This window comes from Pelodiscus sinensis, chromosome 2, assembly GCF_052426305.1.
Source record: "Pelodiscus sinensis isolate ZL-2025 chromosome 2, ASM5242630v1, whole genome shotgun sequence".
NCBI classification, from domain to species: Eukaryota; Metazoa; Chordata; order Testudines; family Trionychidae; genus Pelodiscus; species Pelodiscus sinensis.
The window spans coordinates 40885554-40901363 of record NC_143053.1 but is presented as its reverse complement, the minus strand read 5'-3'; the positions used below and the strand labels follow the sequence as shown (position 1 = coordinate 40901363).

General features: G+C 42.0%; 1 protein-coding gene across 2 annotated transcripts in view; it reads right to left on the bottom strand.

Annotated features, from left to right (window-relative positions):
- Positions 1 to 547: 547 nt before the first annotated feature.
- The window catches only part of MTERF3 (mitochondrial transcription termination factor 3), a 35371-nt gene continuing 20108 nt past the window's right edge, over positions 548 to 15810 (bottom strand). The window contains exons 5-8 of one of the 2 annotated variants that reach the window (XM_075920342.2): positions 12069 to 12216; positions 10658 to 10729; positions 6553 to 6714; positions 548 to 993 (exon numbers count right to left, since the gene is read on the bottom strand). In XM_075920342.2, coding sequence (XP_075776457.1) covers positions 799 to 993; positions 6553 to 6714; positions 10658 to 10729; positions 12069 to 12216 — 577 coding nt within the window. In that variant the 3' untranslated portion in view covers positions 548 to 798. The remainder of the gene's footprint in view (positions 994 to 6552; positions 6715 to 10657; positions 10730 to 12068; positions 12217 to 15810) is intronic. The other variant, XM_075920341.2, reaches the window with a different exon arrangement.

Genomic DNA, 15810 nt, shown 5'->3' with positions numbered 1-15810 from the left:
AAGTCGGATCCGCGTAAGTCGGGGACTGCCTGTATCTAATAGTTTCATTTAATTTATGTATTCAATTTGGCAGGTAGCAATGAAAGTGTTTTGTAATTCCGTATTAATGCAGTTACAATCACTTCCATCTGATTATTTTATATTACATTTTCCAACAACTGAAAGTTGTGGAGAAATACTTGTTTTTCACGTAACGGTATGCACACAACACCATTGTACATCTTTCACGCAGCAAAATGGAAAAGACAAAAAAGAAAAGGAAAATGGATGTAAAAGTACACTTATTGGCAAGTGAAGTATCAAGGTATTGCTACCTATTTTGTAAGTAGATTTAATTTGCTATCCTTTAAGAAGTCCCTTTGGTGTGAGAACCACCATATATAGATGATGCAATGGAATGGAATCAACCACTAGTGAAGAATTAATAATTTTGCTGCTTCATCATTATTCAGCTCATTCAGAAGGTTAAAATATGTCCATCCAAGCAAACTAAAAAGAGGATCAGTTTTTCATCTTACAATCTTGTGTTCTTATTTGGCTGCATTTACAATCATGAATTAGGATTTCATTTCAAGAATATCAGTTATTATACAAGTATTTGCTTAACCCTGTACTACTAAGAAATCCATTTTTAAATCAAATTAAAATACATATTAGTCTTTATACTTACACAATGCAGTAATTTCATAAGCAATAACTTTTTAAACCAGAAAATAAGCAGTTAAGAGACAGAAGAGAGACCATTTTTTGTAAAATACATTTATTTCATAACATTCTCTTTTTAACATGTGTTACTAATTAAAGTGTTTTTAAGAATTTTTCAAAGTCCTTTACCGAGGCCTTGGCAACCTCTGTACAAAACACCTCATCGGGCATGAATACTAGTTTGTCCAGAGAGATGTAGCTGTGCTGTGCTGGGTCATACTGTGCTCTTCCCAAAAAAGCAAGAAACATATGTCTTTCTTTGACTCTTAGTAGCTTTGAATTGAAAACCTAGGAAACAAACAAACAAAACAGTTGAGTATTATAAGCTTCAGGCACTATAAATACATCTAAAACTAAAAAGTTTTGCAACAAGAAAATAAAGTTCTAAATAAAAATGAACGTTTTGCACCTTCCCCATCCATTTTTTAAAACCATTCCTTATTAAGCATATGAGCAAGATCCTATACTACACCAGATTTTTTCTTTAAATTAACACTGTTGGAAGCAAACAAAGAATAACTGATAACTCTCTAAAAAGTAACTTCACAGTGGATTCCACTTATTAGGAACTGCTTGATTTCCAGCAAAAAGTTATTATCTGGAAGTTGCCAATAAACAGACGGCAGAATTGCAGAGCTGCAGCTAGGGAAAAAGCATTGGGACATGCCTTCCTTGTCTACAGCATTGCAAGCCTGTCTGCAGCAGTAAATGAGGATCAGAAACAGACAAGGGAATAAGTAGTAAGGGTGTGATAAATCTATTTTATTGGTTATGTTAATAATGGTTTTTTTTCTCCCCTCATTTCTTGTAAACAAGATGGCAAAACAGAGGTTTTTAGAAGAAATTTAAATGATGTGAGGGAAGTGGCTTCGTGAAAGATTTGTGGAGGTTGTTTCAGCATAAGCAGCAGCATAATAGAAGGAAAGTAGGTGTGTCTTGGGGTGCGTCTACATTGCAGGGCTTAACTAGAAACAACCTATGGAAATTGAGCTACGTCAATTGCAGCTTATTTCAAAATAGCTTATTTCGATATTGGGGGCATCTATATAGCAACTATTTCGAAACAGAGCAATTTTCCCCCGACTTCCCTTACTCCTCATACAATGAGGGTTACAAGAGTTGGAGTAAGAAGTCCTCCACCTTGACAGTATTCCAGCATTATTTCAAAATAACTGCCTGTTGTGTAGACGCGGACTACGTTATTTCGAAATAATGTTGCTGTGTAGACGTACCCTGAGATGAGAAAAAGAGGCAATAAGGCAAATGATACTGGCAGAGTGGACAGGGCAGAGAAGACCTAAAGAGAAACCAGGTCAGAGATGCATCTTCTTTCATGTGATATTGCAATGCTTTTTTGTTATTAGGTAATTGAGGACATCAGCTTTCTGTTTGCATAGTAGCTTGGTCAGCTAATCACATTTTTCAGGAGAAAGGCCCTTTCTACACTGAATTGGAAAACAGACAGATACAAGCCAGTATTTCAATGTTTGCCCTGAAAAGGGACATTTCACTTGAGATGCTTTTTGGACTACAAGACTGTCAGTGGTGTTTGGTTACCATGTTGATAGCTCTAAAGCACTTAACAGGTAGAACTGCAGAAGGTTGCCATCTTCCTCCCTAGAGGAATGCATGATGAAAGGCATTAAAAGCAAAAACATGACACTTGAACATTATGTCCAGCACAAGGAGGAGGCTGTGCAGCATTTTAACAGGGGGATTACGTGGTGGAAGCTATGAGATAGAGAACGGATTTTGGTTGCACTAAAAGCAGCTGCTAAATAGATCTGAGAGAAGACGACTAGTAATCGAGTGAGTAGTAAATTAGGGAGTGAATAAATCTGGATATCAGGACAGAAGAAGCAGATTTTGGCACACGGTTTACCTTGTGCGGGGGGAAAAGGGGGAGGGAGAGAAAGGGATGCATCAAAGGTGAGCGCCTGGTTATCATCTTAGTTGGCGGGGAGGATGGTAGCATCAATTGTGGAAAGTAGATAGCGGAGAGGGCTTGCGAGAAAGTTTGTATGTTCAGTTTTGCATGATACTTTAAATGGTGATGATCCATTATCTCACGAGATATTAGAGAGACAAAGAGGAGACTCAGCTACTGGAAACTGTATTTGTGACTCATCAGCAAAAAGGCAATAGTTAATAATGGAGTACATGGACAGAGCACAGGCAGAAAAATTAATGGATCAAAAAAACTGAGCTTTCAAGGATCCATAACAGACAAAAAGCCTTCAAAATGTAAGCAAAAAGTGCAGGGCTAAAGATGTAGTTAGGGGAAGAACCAAGAGGGATGGAGTCGTGAATCCAATGGATTTTGTGAATTTACCAATGGTAGCAAACAGGTCAAGGAAGATGAATAGGGAGAGAAGTCCAATGGCTGTAGTGTCTAAGGCCATGGTCGCCAACCGGTCAATCACGAGGCCTTCAACCAGTCGATCGTGAGGCGTTTGAGCCCCCCCATTTCCCCATCCCCCACCTACCTCCAGTGAAAATGGAAGTAATGCTGGCTTCCCGCGGGGTGGACGGAAGTCCTGCAGCTTTGCGCCACTTCTGGGTGTTCCGGAAGTGCGCTGGCTGCTCCCCTCCCTAAGTTCTTTGGCGTGCCAGGAACTTGCCTGGAGGGAGTCCCCAGAGGAGGCGCGTGTGGGGGCTTCCCTGATCTGCGGGAGGAGTGAGTTGGTCCCAGAGGAGGCGCACACAGGGGCTTCCCTGCTCCTCAAGAGGGGGAAGGGGAGGGGGAGGGCGAAGTCCAGGGCACCCTATCCCTTCCCCTGGCACCCTGTTCCCTTTCTCCTGTTCCCCACTGGCACCCTGCCCCCTGCTGCAGAACCCTGTCCCCTCTCCCCAGCACCCTCTCCTCTCCTGCAGTTCCCTGCTGCAGAACCCTGCCCCCACCCCAGCACTCTGTCCCCTGCCCCAGCACCCACTAGCACCCTCCCCCATGTCTCCTGCTCCCACCAGCATAGCTGGGGCCACATTAGTGAGGCGTGGGGTTTTTTTGGGAGGAGTTTTTTTTTTTTTTTTTTTTTTGCATCTCCCTTGTGTGGCCCCAACTGACTTGTCTGTGCATTAGTGACCTCCGACTCAAAACAGGTTCCCTGCCCTTCTCATAAATAAAGACAATGCAGAAACTTTTTGTGTTTAACACACTATTTTATTAAAAAATATGAAGCCTGGCCAAAAAAAAGCCCAGTTGGGGCCAAGACCCCATCTGGCCACGGCATTATAACACTCCTGCACCCCTCAGACCCTAGATCTGAGCCGATCATACACTGAAACCCTCTACCCATAGCCCCTCATGTGCCCCAACCCAAATTCCTGCACCCTCACAGCCACAAGTCTGTCTCTTGCTTAGTACCGCAACCCTCCATCTGACCCCAACACTTCCCAGCCCGGAGCCCCCTCCCCAAACCCACATCCCCTTCTCCACCTCCTCTCCTGCATCCAGATTTCCTCCCAGAGCTTGCACCTCTCACCGCTTCCCACACCCAAATCCCTCATTTCCACCCCAGAGCTCTCACATCCTGTCTCAACCCAGTGAGGGTAAGGCTAGACTGCAGGAGTTTTTCCAGGATTCCAGAGATATCCTGGAAAAACTCTTCCGCATCCAGGGATGCATTTGTTGTTCTGCTTTTTTTTTTTAGTGGAAGAGCAAACATGCTTTTTTGGTAACCCCTATATTCCTAGTTCCACGAGGAATAAGGGGGATTCCAAAAGAAGGGGCTTTTCTAACATTTGGTCCAGTCTAGACAGGCCAAATGTTGGAAAAACCTCTTCCTACATAGGAATTGGGAAAAAAAGTGGCAGTGTAGAGTGTATAAGGGCTGGGGATAGCAAGTGATGGAGAGAAGGAGAATAGAGAGGGCAGGGCTTCAAGAAAGGGGTGGGGGGTCTTGGGGGAAGGGTGGGGCAGTAGATCTTCCCTTGTTCTGAGATTTAAAAAGTGATCTTGGGTGTAAAAAGATTGGAGACCACTGGTCTAAGGTGTTAGAGAACGTTGAGAGAAAGAGAAGGGTGGAGATACAAGCTGTCATGAGAGCGCACACATGAGATTTTTCCCTCCAAAGAAAAGTGACAAAGGTCATCAAGATTCAGGGTGGAGAGACAGAACCCCAACACTGTCAGCTGATCTTTTCATTTGGTCTTGATTTAAGTTTAGTTATCCCATAACTTTGAATTAACATTTAGAATGTTAGACTCAATGCCATGGCTACAATCATTTCATTCCTTCATAAAACTGCCCCTTGCAGTTTTAAATGGTACATATTTTTCTTGTGAAAAGTTGTCATGTTCAACTCAGAGGTGACTGCATATTTAGGTAAAGTAAACCCTAAATATGCTGTTTACTACTGTTAGGATGAAAGGCAGTAAGGTCTAAAATAATTTAAACAAGGTACTGTAGTAGAAAGAAAGTTAATTACCAGGAACAGAACCATTTGTGCAATATCTCAATGAAAATTTTAAGATGTGTAAAGACATTTTGTTACTTACTTAATTTTGTTAAGTTCTAAAGCAGGGCTACTCAATACGTGACCCGTGGGCTGCATGCGGCCCAGATTTACATGGTGCTCAACACAACACGTGGCCCACAGATGGGAGCCAAAACAAAAACATAGTCAATATAATTGTCTTATGTTGATATGTGTTTTAGTAGTTAAATTCCTGGGCTGTCATTGCTCATTAAAAGTGCTGCAATATGGGTGGAAATCAGGTAAATATTGCTTTTTATTAATATCAGCAGAACTGACTTAAATGGGGCCTGTGTGTTGTGTAGTCTTGCCTTAATCTTTGTTTCATGCCCGTCAGTGTGAAAGAAGCTATTTGCATATATATTTGCATGTATATGCAGCCACACTTAAGTTGTGGCCCTCGGCATGTGCTGTAAGTATCATTGTGGCCCCCAGGGCTTCCAAAGTTGAATAGCCCTGTTCTAAAAGCAATACAAAAAATTACATTCAAGCTTATGTAATAATATTAAACTTCTGCCAACTAAGATACTTAACTTATAAAATGGGCAAATCTGAAAGGAGTCATTGGAAGAACTGCATTTTTAGATACTGGATAAGACCTGGATTTTTTAAATTGGATTTTCCAATAATTTAAAATGAACTCTCTCCAGTATCCTATTTTCCTCCTCAACTGATATGAAAACCTTAGGTCCAGTGATACTCAGGCCTTAGTGGTTTACAAGTAAAATTAGCCATCAAAATTATCCAAAAGAGCCACAGTAATGTACATTCATTGTTTCATTTGCTATTTTATACGTAAGTATTATTCTCAAAGCAAAATGACCAAGTATTCTATAATTGGTTAACAACACAGTAAACGCATCCTGATTGGTTAATGATTAAGTCACACTGTTTTAGTATCGTGATGAAAAGAGCCACAGAAGACACATTAAAGAATCACGTGAAGCTTCCTTGCCTCAGTCTAAGTATCGGAGATACAGATGATGAAGGCTCCAACAACAAACAGTGTTGCTGGAGGCACTTTAGATTGCACATCAGCCAGTAGAGGTCACCACTAACAACCACAGCAAACAAAGTTATTATATTGACTGAAGCAAGGAAGAAAATTGTGCTAATGAGCTCCCAAATTGAAATCTTTGGCACAGCTCCCTGTTGCTCCACTGGGCTAGTCCATGGGTAAATTTTTACTGATAAAAATGGTTCTAATTTCAACAAAGCCAAAATTGTTTTTTGCTGCCAGAGATCATTTGAAGAATCCACGTGGATTCTAGAGGCTGTATAATTTTGCTCTTAGTACAGGCCCAATGAAGAAAATCAAACTGCTTGTTTTGATAACAATTACACTTTAACCCACAATTCTTAAATCTCTTACTTGAGGAAAGTGAGTAAGGATGTGGTGGGGAATGCCCATTACATTGTGCAGGTAGTCAAAAGTTTCTGTAAGCTTTCTTTTGTTTGCAGTTAAAATCTTGGGGATTTTACATATGATCTGCTGAATTTCATTTCGTCGAAAACCAAGTTCAACCTGACACACCTGAAAAAAGAAATAATAAATCAGCTATAAAAATTATTTTTTCTTAACATACTGAAACTTGTTATTTTTGTAAAATAAGTTATCTATACTACTTAGATATTTTAGTCACTGGTCATCTAGCTGTGGGTACTAAAGCACAGGATGACAGGAAAGGGATCACATGAGGATTACGCAAAATGCAGGACAATGTAGCACTTTAAAGACTAACAAGATGGTTTATTAGATGATGAGCTTTCGTGGGCCAGACCCACTTCCTCAGATCAAATAGTGGAAGAAAGTAGTCACAACCATATATACCAAAGGAAACAATTAAAACTTTTTTTAATTGTTTCCTTTGGTATATATGGTTGTGACTACTTTCTTCCACTATTTGATCTGAGGAAGTGGATCTGGCCCACGAAAGCTCATCATCTAATAAACCATCTTGTTAGTCTTTAAAGTGCTACATTGTCCTGCATTTTGCTTCAACTACCCCAGACTAACACGGCTACATTTCTATCACTATGAGGATTACGGATTGTGATCCCTCTTTCTGGGACATCTGGTATTTGCCACTGTCGGCAGACAGGAAACTGGGCTAAGTGGACCTTTGGTCTGACCTAGTATGGCCATTCTTATGTTCTTCAAGTTCAGACTGTAAACAGCTTAGGGGTAGAGACTGAGTTGCTTTATGTTATAGATCACCATGAACACTGTTGGTGTTCAACAAGGGTATAAAAAGGCACATGATCTGGTAGGTTGTTGAACAACAAAACTTGCACTTTCTTACTGAAGTGTAACCAAACTGAGGATCTCAAAGCACTTTATAACCATAGTAAATGTAATCTTAACTCATGTCAAGTAGAAGAATTATTATTCCCATTTTACAGATGAGAAAACTAAGCACAAAGATCAAAAGATTTACCCAAAGTCACATAATAAGTCTGTTGGAGAGCCAAGTAAACATTCCAAGTGATTTAACTGTATTCATATTTACATTCTCAGATTTTTTAAATTGTATTAACTGTGTTTACCATCTGAAGCCTGTGATGCACAGGTTCATTAACAGGCAACTTTTTATGCCTCCACTTCCATCCTGATTAGTGGTTGATGACACAAAACAAAACAAAGGAAACACAAGAAACAATATTTTTTTCTTTTAACTTCAGAAGGTTATCAGTTGGGTGATAAGGAATGAATAAAAATTAGAGGGAAATGGTAAGACTTACTTCCAGATATACTATCCCTGTACAATATAACCACCTCCACTAGCCCAGAAGCAGAGTTCACAAGGCAAAGCATAATTCACAAGGTCAGGTCTACACTACAGACTTATATAATTGCATTGCTCAGTGTGGATTTTTTTTGTTCATCAACACTGTGAGCAATGTAGTTATATTAAAGAAGGCTAGATTAGTATTCTTCTATGGACATTATCTGTGCTCTGATTTAATCCCAATAAACTGTTTGAGTTTTACTTCCAGCTTTCATATAATAATTTCTACCTCCATGTCCTTATTTCCATTAGCCACCCTGCCATTACCTCCAATATCTTCATTAGCCTTATTAAAAACTGAGGCAATGTATTTGATGTGGCAGCGGGCCATGCCTAGATTATTTTTAACTGCCATCCCTCAGTGGATAGTGGAACCGCTTCTTTCCTAGTTTTTATTTATATGGCTATAGAACCTTTTAATATTGGCTGTAATTCCCTTTGCAAGGTCCAACGCTGTTTGGCTTTTTGCAGTTCTCATTCTATCCTTAACTTTCTGACCTCCAAGAGGTAGTTTTCCTTCCCATATTCTTTTCCCTGTAGGCTTTCTGCTTTCTTCTAATCATCTTACGTGTTTGTTCTTCCAGGTTGGCCTGCAACCCTTCCACATGAGTATTTCCCCCTTGCTTGAGATGTAAGTTTCAGACAATTACTGCAACTTTGACAAAATAATTCCAAGCCTCCTCCACATTAAAATCCTTAAGACCTTTGGCATAGTTCACATATCTAACTAAACTCTCTTAATTTTTTCAAGTCAGTCCTTCTGAAATCAAGGATCCTAATTATAGATAATTGTATTTATTCTCCCATTTAGATTACACTGAATTAACTCATGATCACTAGAACCAAGGCTTCCCCTTACCAGCTCTTCTATGAGGTTCTCATTACTCACCAGTAACAAATCTAAAATAGCATCACCTCTTGTTGGTTCAGTGACTGTTTGGTGAAGAAATCTGTCAGCTACCACATTCTGGAAAATCTGGATTCTGCTATTATTAGTAGCACTTGTCTTCCAGTCTATATTGGGGAAGTTGAACTCTCTCATAATCACACAATTCCCAGTCGTATTTATTTCATTAAAACATTAAAGAAGTCTCTATCATATCCAAATTGGATTCCAGGGCTCAGCAGCATACCCCAATCAGTAGCATTCTTCCCCAAAGTGATTTTGTCCTAATAGACTCTGTCTTATCTATTCCCTCACTTCTAATTTCTTTACATTCAATCTCATCAATAATATATACATATTCCACGACGTTTGCCTTTATTTCTCTTTCCTTAACAGAACATTTTTGACCACTAGTACTTCAGTCATGACTACTATTCCACTAATTTTATGTTATCACTATACCATCTGGTTTTACTTCCTGCACTAACAGTTCTAATTTCTCCATTTTGTTACTCAGGCTCCTGGCATTTCTATACAAACATCTTAATTGTTGCTTCTTAGCTTCACCAACATTCCTTACCCAATTGGGTACACAATCTATTACAAGTATTGCTACTTGACTGTTAGCATCATTGGTATCAATGCTATTTTTTTTCTTTAATGTTTATTCTTCTACCCACTACTGTTCCTTTCTCCATTGTTGTGTCTTTTCTTGATTTTTCTCCCTTGATGTTAAAATCAGCCAGATGACATAAGCATTCACCAACCATCTCCCCTCAGTTTCTACTTTAAAGCTCTTTTAATCAGTTGTGCCAACATCCATTCCGGACGTCTATTTTCTACCCTATTCAAGTGTAGTCCATCTCATGAGAATAGTCCCCTGTTCATGAATGCCTCCCCTTGTTAAAATATCCCAAAGCCCTCCTTATAGCACCACTGCCAGAGATATCTGTTGATTGTAATGTGGTCTCATTTCCTCTAAGGAGAGAGAGATTCTCAATGAAGATTACCTGAACCTCTATTTCGTAAGTGTCTTCCCCAGTCTGGTAAAGTCTCTCTTGACACTTTTCAGCAAGAATCCAGATGTATCATTTGTTCCGACATGAAGGAAATCAGTGGATTTTTTCCTGCTCTCATTAGGGTCCTCTTCAGCCTTAGGTTCACTTCCTGTATCTTAGCTCCTGACAGCACACCCTTCTATTCTCTGGACCAGCCTCATGAAGGAGAAATAGAGCTCAGGAATAGGTTTGCCGAGTTGGAGAATAAAGAGGGGGCAGAACAGGCTGGTCTTTTCCTCCAATTGGTTCCATGCTTCAACATGCCTCTTTTCTCATTCAGAAGTCTCCCCTTAGAGTTCTTCAGTCCAGCTTCCTTCTGCCAATCATGACTTTTCCCTTTAGCCTCCTCCTGCCTTCCCTCCATCAGTTGTGATGGATTTTCCATCACTGACAAGGTTTAAATAAATATGGGATTTTTTTGAGAGAGAGAGATTCTGGCAATTATTTCGAGGAAGTTCTGTGGCCTGTGTTGCACAGGAGCTCAAACTAAAGGATCACTGAGTCCCTTCTAGCCTTAGAATCTATGAAACTCTTGATCAGTAGGTTGGTAGTGGATAAGTTTTTACTATTGGACAGTTGTTAGATAGCCTGATGGTTATTAGGGCATCCATAACTGAAAGTCGCCCTGCCTCTGCCATGAAGGTTTCTTGCCTGTGCCTACTATTTATTAGCTTTTATGTCTGTGTATTTCTAATTAGAACAGCTATACAATATAGTGACTTCTTAGATGCTTTTTAAACTTACCTGCCAATTTTCTTTTATAGGCTCAAGACTGCCAGTCAGTAGCCTTGGAAGACTAATTACTAAATCTCTGGTCTGTAATTTAGAAATGGGAAAGATGATAGGTATAGAAAGCAAAACTGTTAGAAATCCATCCATGCAAATCAGATACATATTTTGCATTCACAAATTTTGTTTGTGTTTTTATGTACATATGCGCCTGAATTTCAATGTTAGTCTAAGGAAATTAATTCACATTTGAAAATCCATTACATTTCTAGCACCAGCATTAGAGAGTCTGAAGAAAAATGAAAAAAAATGAGAAAGAGGTACAATAAATAGTTGGAGTCACATTTCACCTTTTGGAAAAGGATGGGATTGAAAGGTAAGATAAAACAGCAGGAAAATGAGATTAAAACAGGCCTACAGACAAAGGCATTTTGAATTCCACATCCTTTGACTGTTCTTAACAGTTGTTCTTTTGTTAAGATAGCCAATCAGTTTTGAGACATTAAGGTGCAGGTACGTGTATGGACTTTATCAACTAGTACACTTTATTCCTCTACCTCAGTGGAGGCTTTTAGCAGCATATCCTGTATTGACTTGAAGACCATAAAAAGTAGGGATGGGAAACCTTCTTTGGGTCAGGGGCTGCTGACCCATAGAAAAATCAGTTGGGGGCCGCAGACAAATGAGAAGAACATAAAACAACAAAAGAAAACCCCCCTCTCTGATGTGGCCCCTGACTGAGAAGCAGAAAGACACTCCCTACATGCCCCTCACACGCAAAAGCCTAGTAGGGCCCAGGCTAGTAGATTCTGTGCGTGCCAGCCCCATAAGGAAGGTAGTGGGGTGGCGGGGATAGCAGAGGGCTGGAGAACCAGAATGAGCTCCCCAATGCTGGGGGGCAAGCCCTGAGCATTGGGGGCCACATCCAGCCCCCGGTCTTTAGGTTCTCCGCCCCTGCATAAAGCAAAGGGCCAAACATCTCATTTGGTCTCCTGTGCAACCATGCAGAATATATCCAATACAATTCTAGGCAAAGCACAGCACTAGAAGTTAATATTGGTATGGTATGCATATACTATGTGATGTACTTATTAAGGCTTTCAATATATTGCAGCATTTAAAAATGATGAAGTCAGTTGTCTTATTTATTGCTCTAGCACTAGGATTAAGCCTCTGATACGGCATCAGATAATAAAACTGTATACACATTTTAGTGGCAGTATTTTGGGATCCTTAGAGTGCTAAAGATTCATGGTACCTGCCTGGGGGTTAATGTCATAATTTCAACAACAGCATGAGTGTGACAATCAATAACCTTGAACCTACACTATAGGAGTAACTTGAGGTTATCTATGGGCATCTTTATTTCAGGTCTTGCCTATTTTCACTGACAAAATATCTAAGTTTGTAGGGGTATATTATTTACCTTTTGCACACTTAGTCCAAGTTCTTTTTGGAAGAAACCCAACCTATTATCCAGTCTTTCCACTGAGAAAGACAGTAAAAATGGAGCTCTGGAGATCATCCGTGCAATTGCTTCTTTACCAAATTTTTTTGATTTTAGGTAAGCCACTCTAGGAAAGAACAAAAAATAAACCCAGTGATAAACATTTTATCGTCTCCATTTATTCCTCTAGTTACTCAAATTCCTCAGTGATATCTTGCAAACAGACAGATGTTTTAATATTAACATACAACTATGCCAAAAATAATTAGGGGGGGAAATCTGCAGTTATCATAAAAGCAAAATACCATCCCTTCCAATTATCTATAAGCAAAATAACATGAGACCAAAATGTCAATACTGAAGACAGATTTTAATTCTTTCCAGCTGTACTTAAAATACAGGTTAACATAGTTATCTGCTTAAGTATCAGCCTGTCTCACAGATTAAGAATGCACTAATGAACATCATGGCATGTGGATATGACTTGCTTTAACAGAATCCATTTTCATTGCTTTGATCAAGCTGAACAAGGAGCTCAATACAATCCTCCCTCACACAATCCTATTATGCTAATACAGGCAGTCCCCAACTTACGCAGATCCGACTTATGTCGGATCCGCACTTACGAATGGGGCTTTTCTCGCCCCGGAGCTCACGGGCAGCAGGTCGCCACCTGTGTCCTCCGGGGCGAGAAAAGCTTCTCCCGGTCTCCCTGGTCCGCTGCGGGCGTGCTCCAAGGCTTTGCTCCCCGTCTCCCTGCAGACCGGGGGACAGGAGCAAAGCCGCGGAGCACACCCGCAGCGGGACAGCCCAAGCGCGCCTGGGCTGTCCCGCTGCGGACGTGCTCCGCGGCTTTGCTCTCCGTCTCCCTGGTCTGCAGGGAGACGGGGAGCAAAGCCTTGGAGCACGCCCGCAGCGGACCAGCAGACCAGGGAGACGAGGAGCAAAGCCTTGGAGCACGCCCGCAGCGGACCAGCAGACCAGGGAGACGGGGAGCAAAGCCTTGGAGCACGCCCGCAGCAGACCAGGGAGATGGGGAGCAAAGCCTGGGAGCACGCCAGCAGTGGGACAGCCGCGGCGCACCTGGACTGTCCCGCTGCCCGTGTGCTCTGCAGCATTGCTCTGCATCTCCCAGGTCAGCAGACCAGGGAGACGGAGCAAAGCCGTGGAGGACTTGGGTGGTCCAGCCACCCCCGTCTTCCTGGTCTGCTGGGGGGGGGGGGTGCAGCTAGTGCCCCCCCCCCCGCCAGCAGACCAGGCTTTTCTTGCCTACCCCTGGGGTAGAGCAGCTGGGGGCTGCCAGGTTGGTCCCGCAGCGCTGCTCCGGACCAACCCGGCAGCACCCCAGCTGCTCTGCCCCAGGCGTCCCTAAGTCAGCCACTACTGAAACTGACCAGCGGCTGACTACAGGAAGCCCGAGGCAGAGTTGCTCTGCCCCAGGCTTCCTGGAATCAGCCGCTGATCAGTTTCAGCAGCAGCTGACTTGGGGACGCCTGGGTTTCTTAAGTTGAATCTGTATGTAAGTCAGAACTGGCATCCAGATTCAGCCGCGGTTGAAACTGATCAGTTTCAGCAGCGGCTGACGCCAGTTCCGACTTACATACAGATTCAACTTAAGAACAAACCTACAGTCCCTATCTTGTACGTAACCCGGGGACTGCCTGTACACCAGGAGTAGAAATATCATACAATGCTGCACAGAGATAAACCTTCCACACAAAAAAAAAGAAAAGAAAAGAAAATATTTTTATAACAGTTGAAAATTATTTTTGTTGTAACAGATCTCTGCTTTTGGTCACTGGTTCCAGGATTTAGTTATAAAAACACCAAGCTGTCAGAAAACAGAAAGAATTGATCAACAGTCTTCCAAGGGAGCTGAGGTGGAAAAACCTAACTGGCTTCAAGACTGAGCTTGATACATTTATGGAAGGGATGGTATGATGAGGCTGCCTACAATGGCACATAGCTGACCTGCAACTCCTAGCAGCAAGTATTTCCAGTGATGTGATATTAGATAGGGAGGGTTCTGAGTTACAATGGAGAATCCTTTGCCAATTGTCTTGCTGGGGGATTTTGCCCACATTCTCAGGGTCTAGCGGATTGCCCATTTGGGGCCAGGAAGGAATTTTCCCCTGGATCAGATTGGCAGAGATCGTTGGGTTTTTGCCTTGTTCTTCAGCAGGGGGTTACAGGTCACTTCTAAGGGTTTAAACTAGTGTAAATGGTGGAGTCTCTGGAATTTGAAGTCTTTAAATAATTATTTGAGGACTTCAGTAACTTAGCTAAAAGGTAGGTATATTGCAGGAGTGAATGAGTGAGGTTATGTGGTTTGTAATGTGCAGGTGGTCAGACTAGATTATCATGATGGTCCCTTCTGACCTTAAATTATAAAAAAATGTTATTCATAGACTTTAACAGAGGTTTATGTCCTCTCCAACTCTTACCCTCCATCCCAGTTTGCTAAAGTTAATGAAAATGAAATTTTATTTAAAATCCTACCCAAACTCATGGTCCAATTTTACAGTTTCAAATGTTTACATCTGAAATTTTCACTGTCATATAACCTCGGGGATCCCAACCCAAAAGAAGATTGTGGGAAGTTACAAGGTTGCTGGGGGAAGGAGGGGTTTATGGGATTGCAATGTTCATTTCTGCACTACCTTCAAGAACTAAGCTCAACACAGTAGCCAGCTGGAGGAGGTTCCAGGGGTAGGTCTTACCCTCTACCCACAAAAAAAGCAGCCATGCAAGGGACAGTTTCCTCTGGGACTAACAGCTAGGAGCCACCAGCTGGAGTGCTCCTCACAACAAGGGGAATATCAGACCTATAGCAACTTGAGGGCCTGAAAAATCACCCCATGTACTACAGATCTGATGTGAGGCCTGAGACCTAGACAACAGTGGTCAAGACTTTGCTAATATAAAGCAAAGTTAAGCTTTGAGTAAGAGTAGGGCTTACTCTCAGGACTTGGCACAAAAAGGGTTGGTAGTGCAAAACCACTAATTGGTGCTAGGCACAGGCTGTATGCACATTCCAGAGATATGGTAACATCATCTCATTAAGAAACATCTTGGAACCCACATGCTCCTCACAGATAATAAGGATATACAGACCCAGGTTCAAGTCAGGGTCTAAAATGACAGCATGATAGACAGAGGGGTTTTGATCGAACCACCACGTGCAAGGTAATGCGAGGTGTTTAGGCAACGTCAGAGAGTGGCAACCTGATACAGCAGGAGTGATGCATAACTTATTTGTACCTGTGTGTAAAGATGCGTCTTGAAGGGGCTGTCTTTGTCCAGCCCAGGAGGCAACCAAGAATCTCACCGTTGACTAAGCTGAGTCCATTGTCCGAGTACACATGGGTAATGATTCAGTATAGTCTGCTGACAACTATTACTGTACTTTGTTTGACAACAAACCCGACTTATATACAGGAGGCCCATGGAGGCCTAGGGCAGGGCCGGGCAAAAGGGCTGTCAGAGGGCTGGATCTGGCCCGCCAAGCACTTTGATCTGGCCAACAGCAGCTCCCAGCTCCACCACAATGCGTTACCTGGGAGCCACTGGGGAAGTGTGAGCCCTTTCAATTGCTTCTAATTAAAGGACTCCTGTCTTCCAGGTGGCTGCCAAGCAACATGGTAGCAGCTGCCCAGAAAGCGCAAGCCCCTTAAACTGCTGCTATTTAAAAGTCTCACAACTCTTGGAGCAGGAGCCTGGA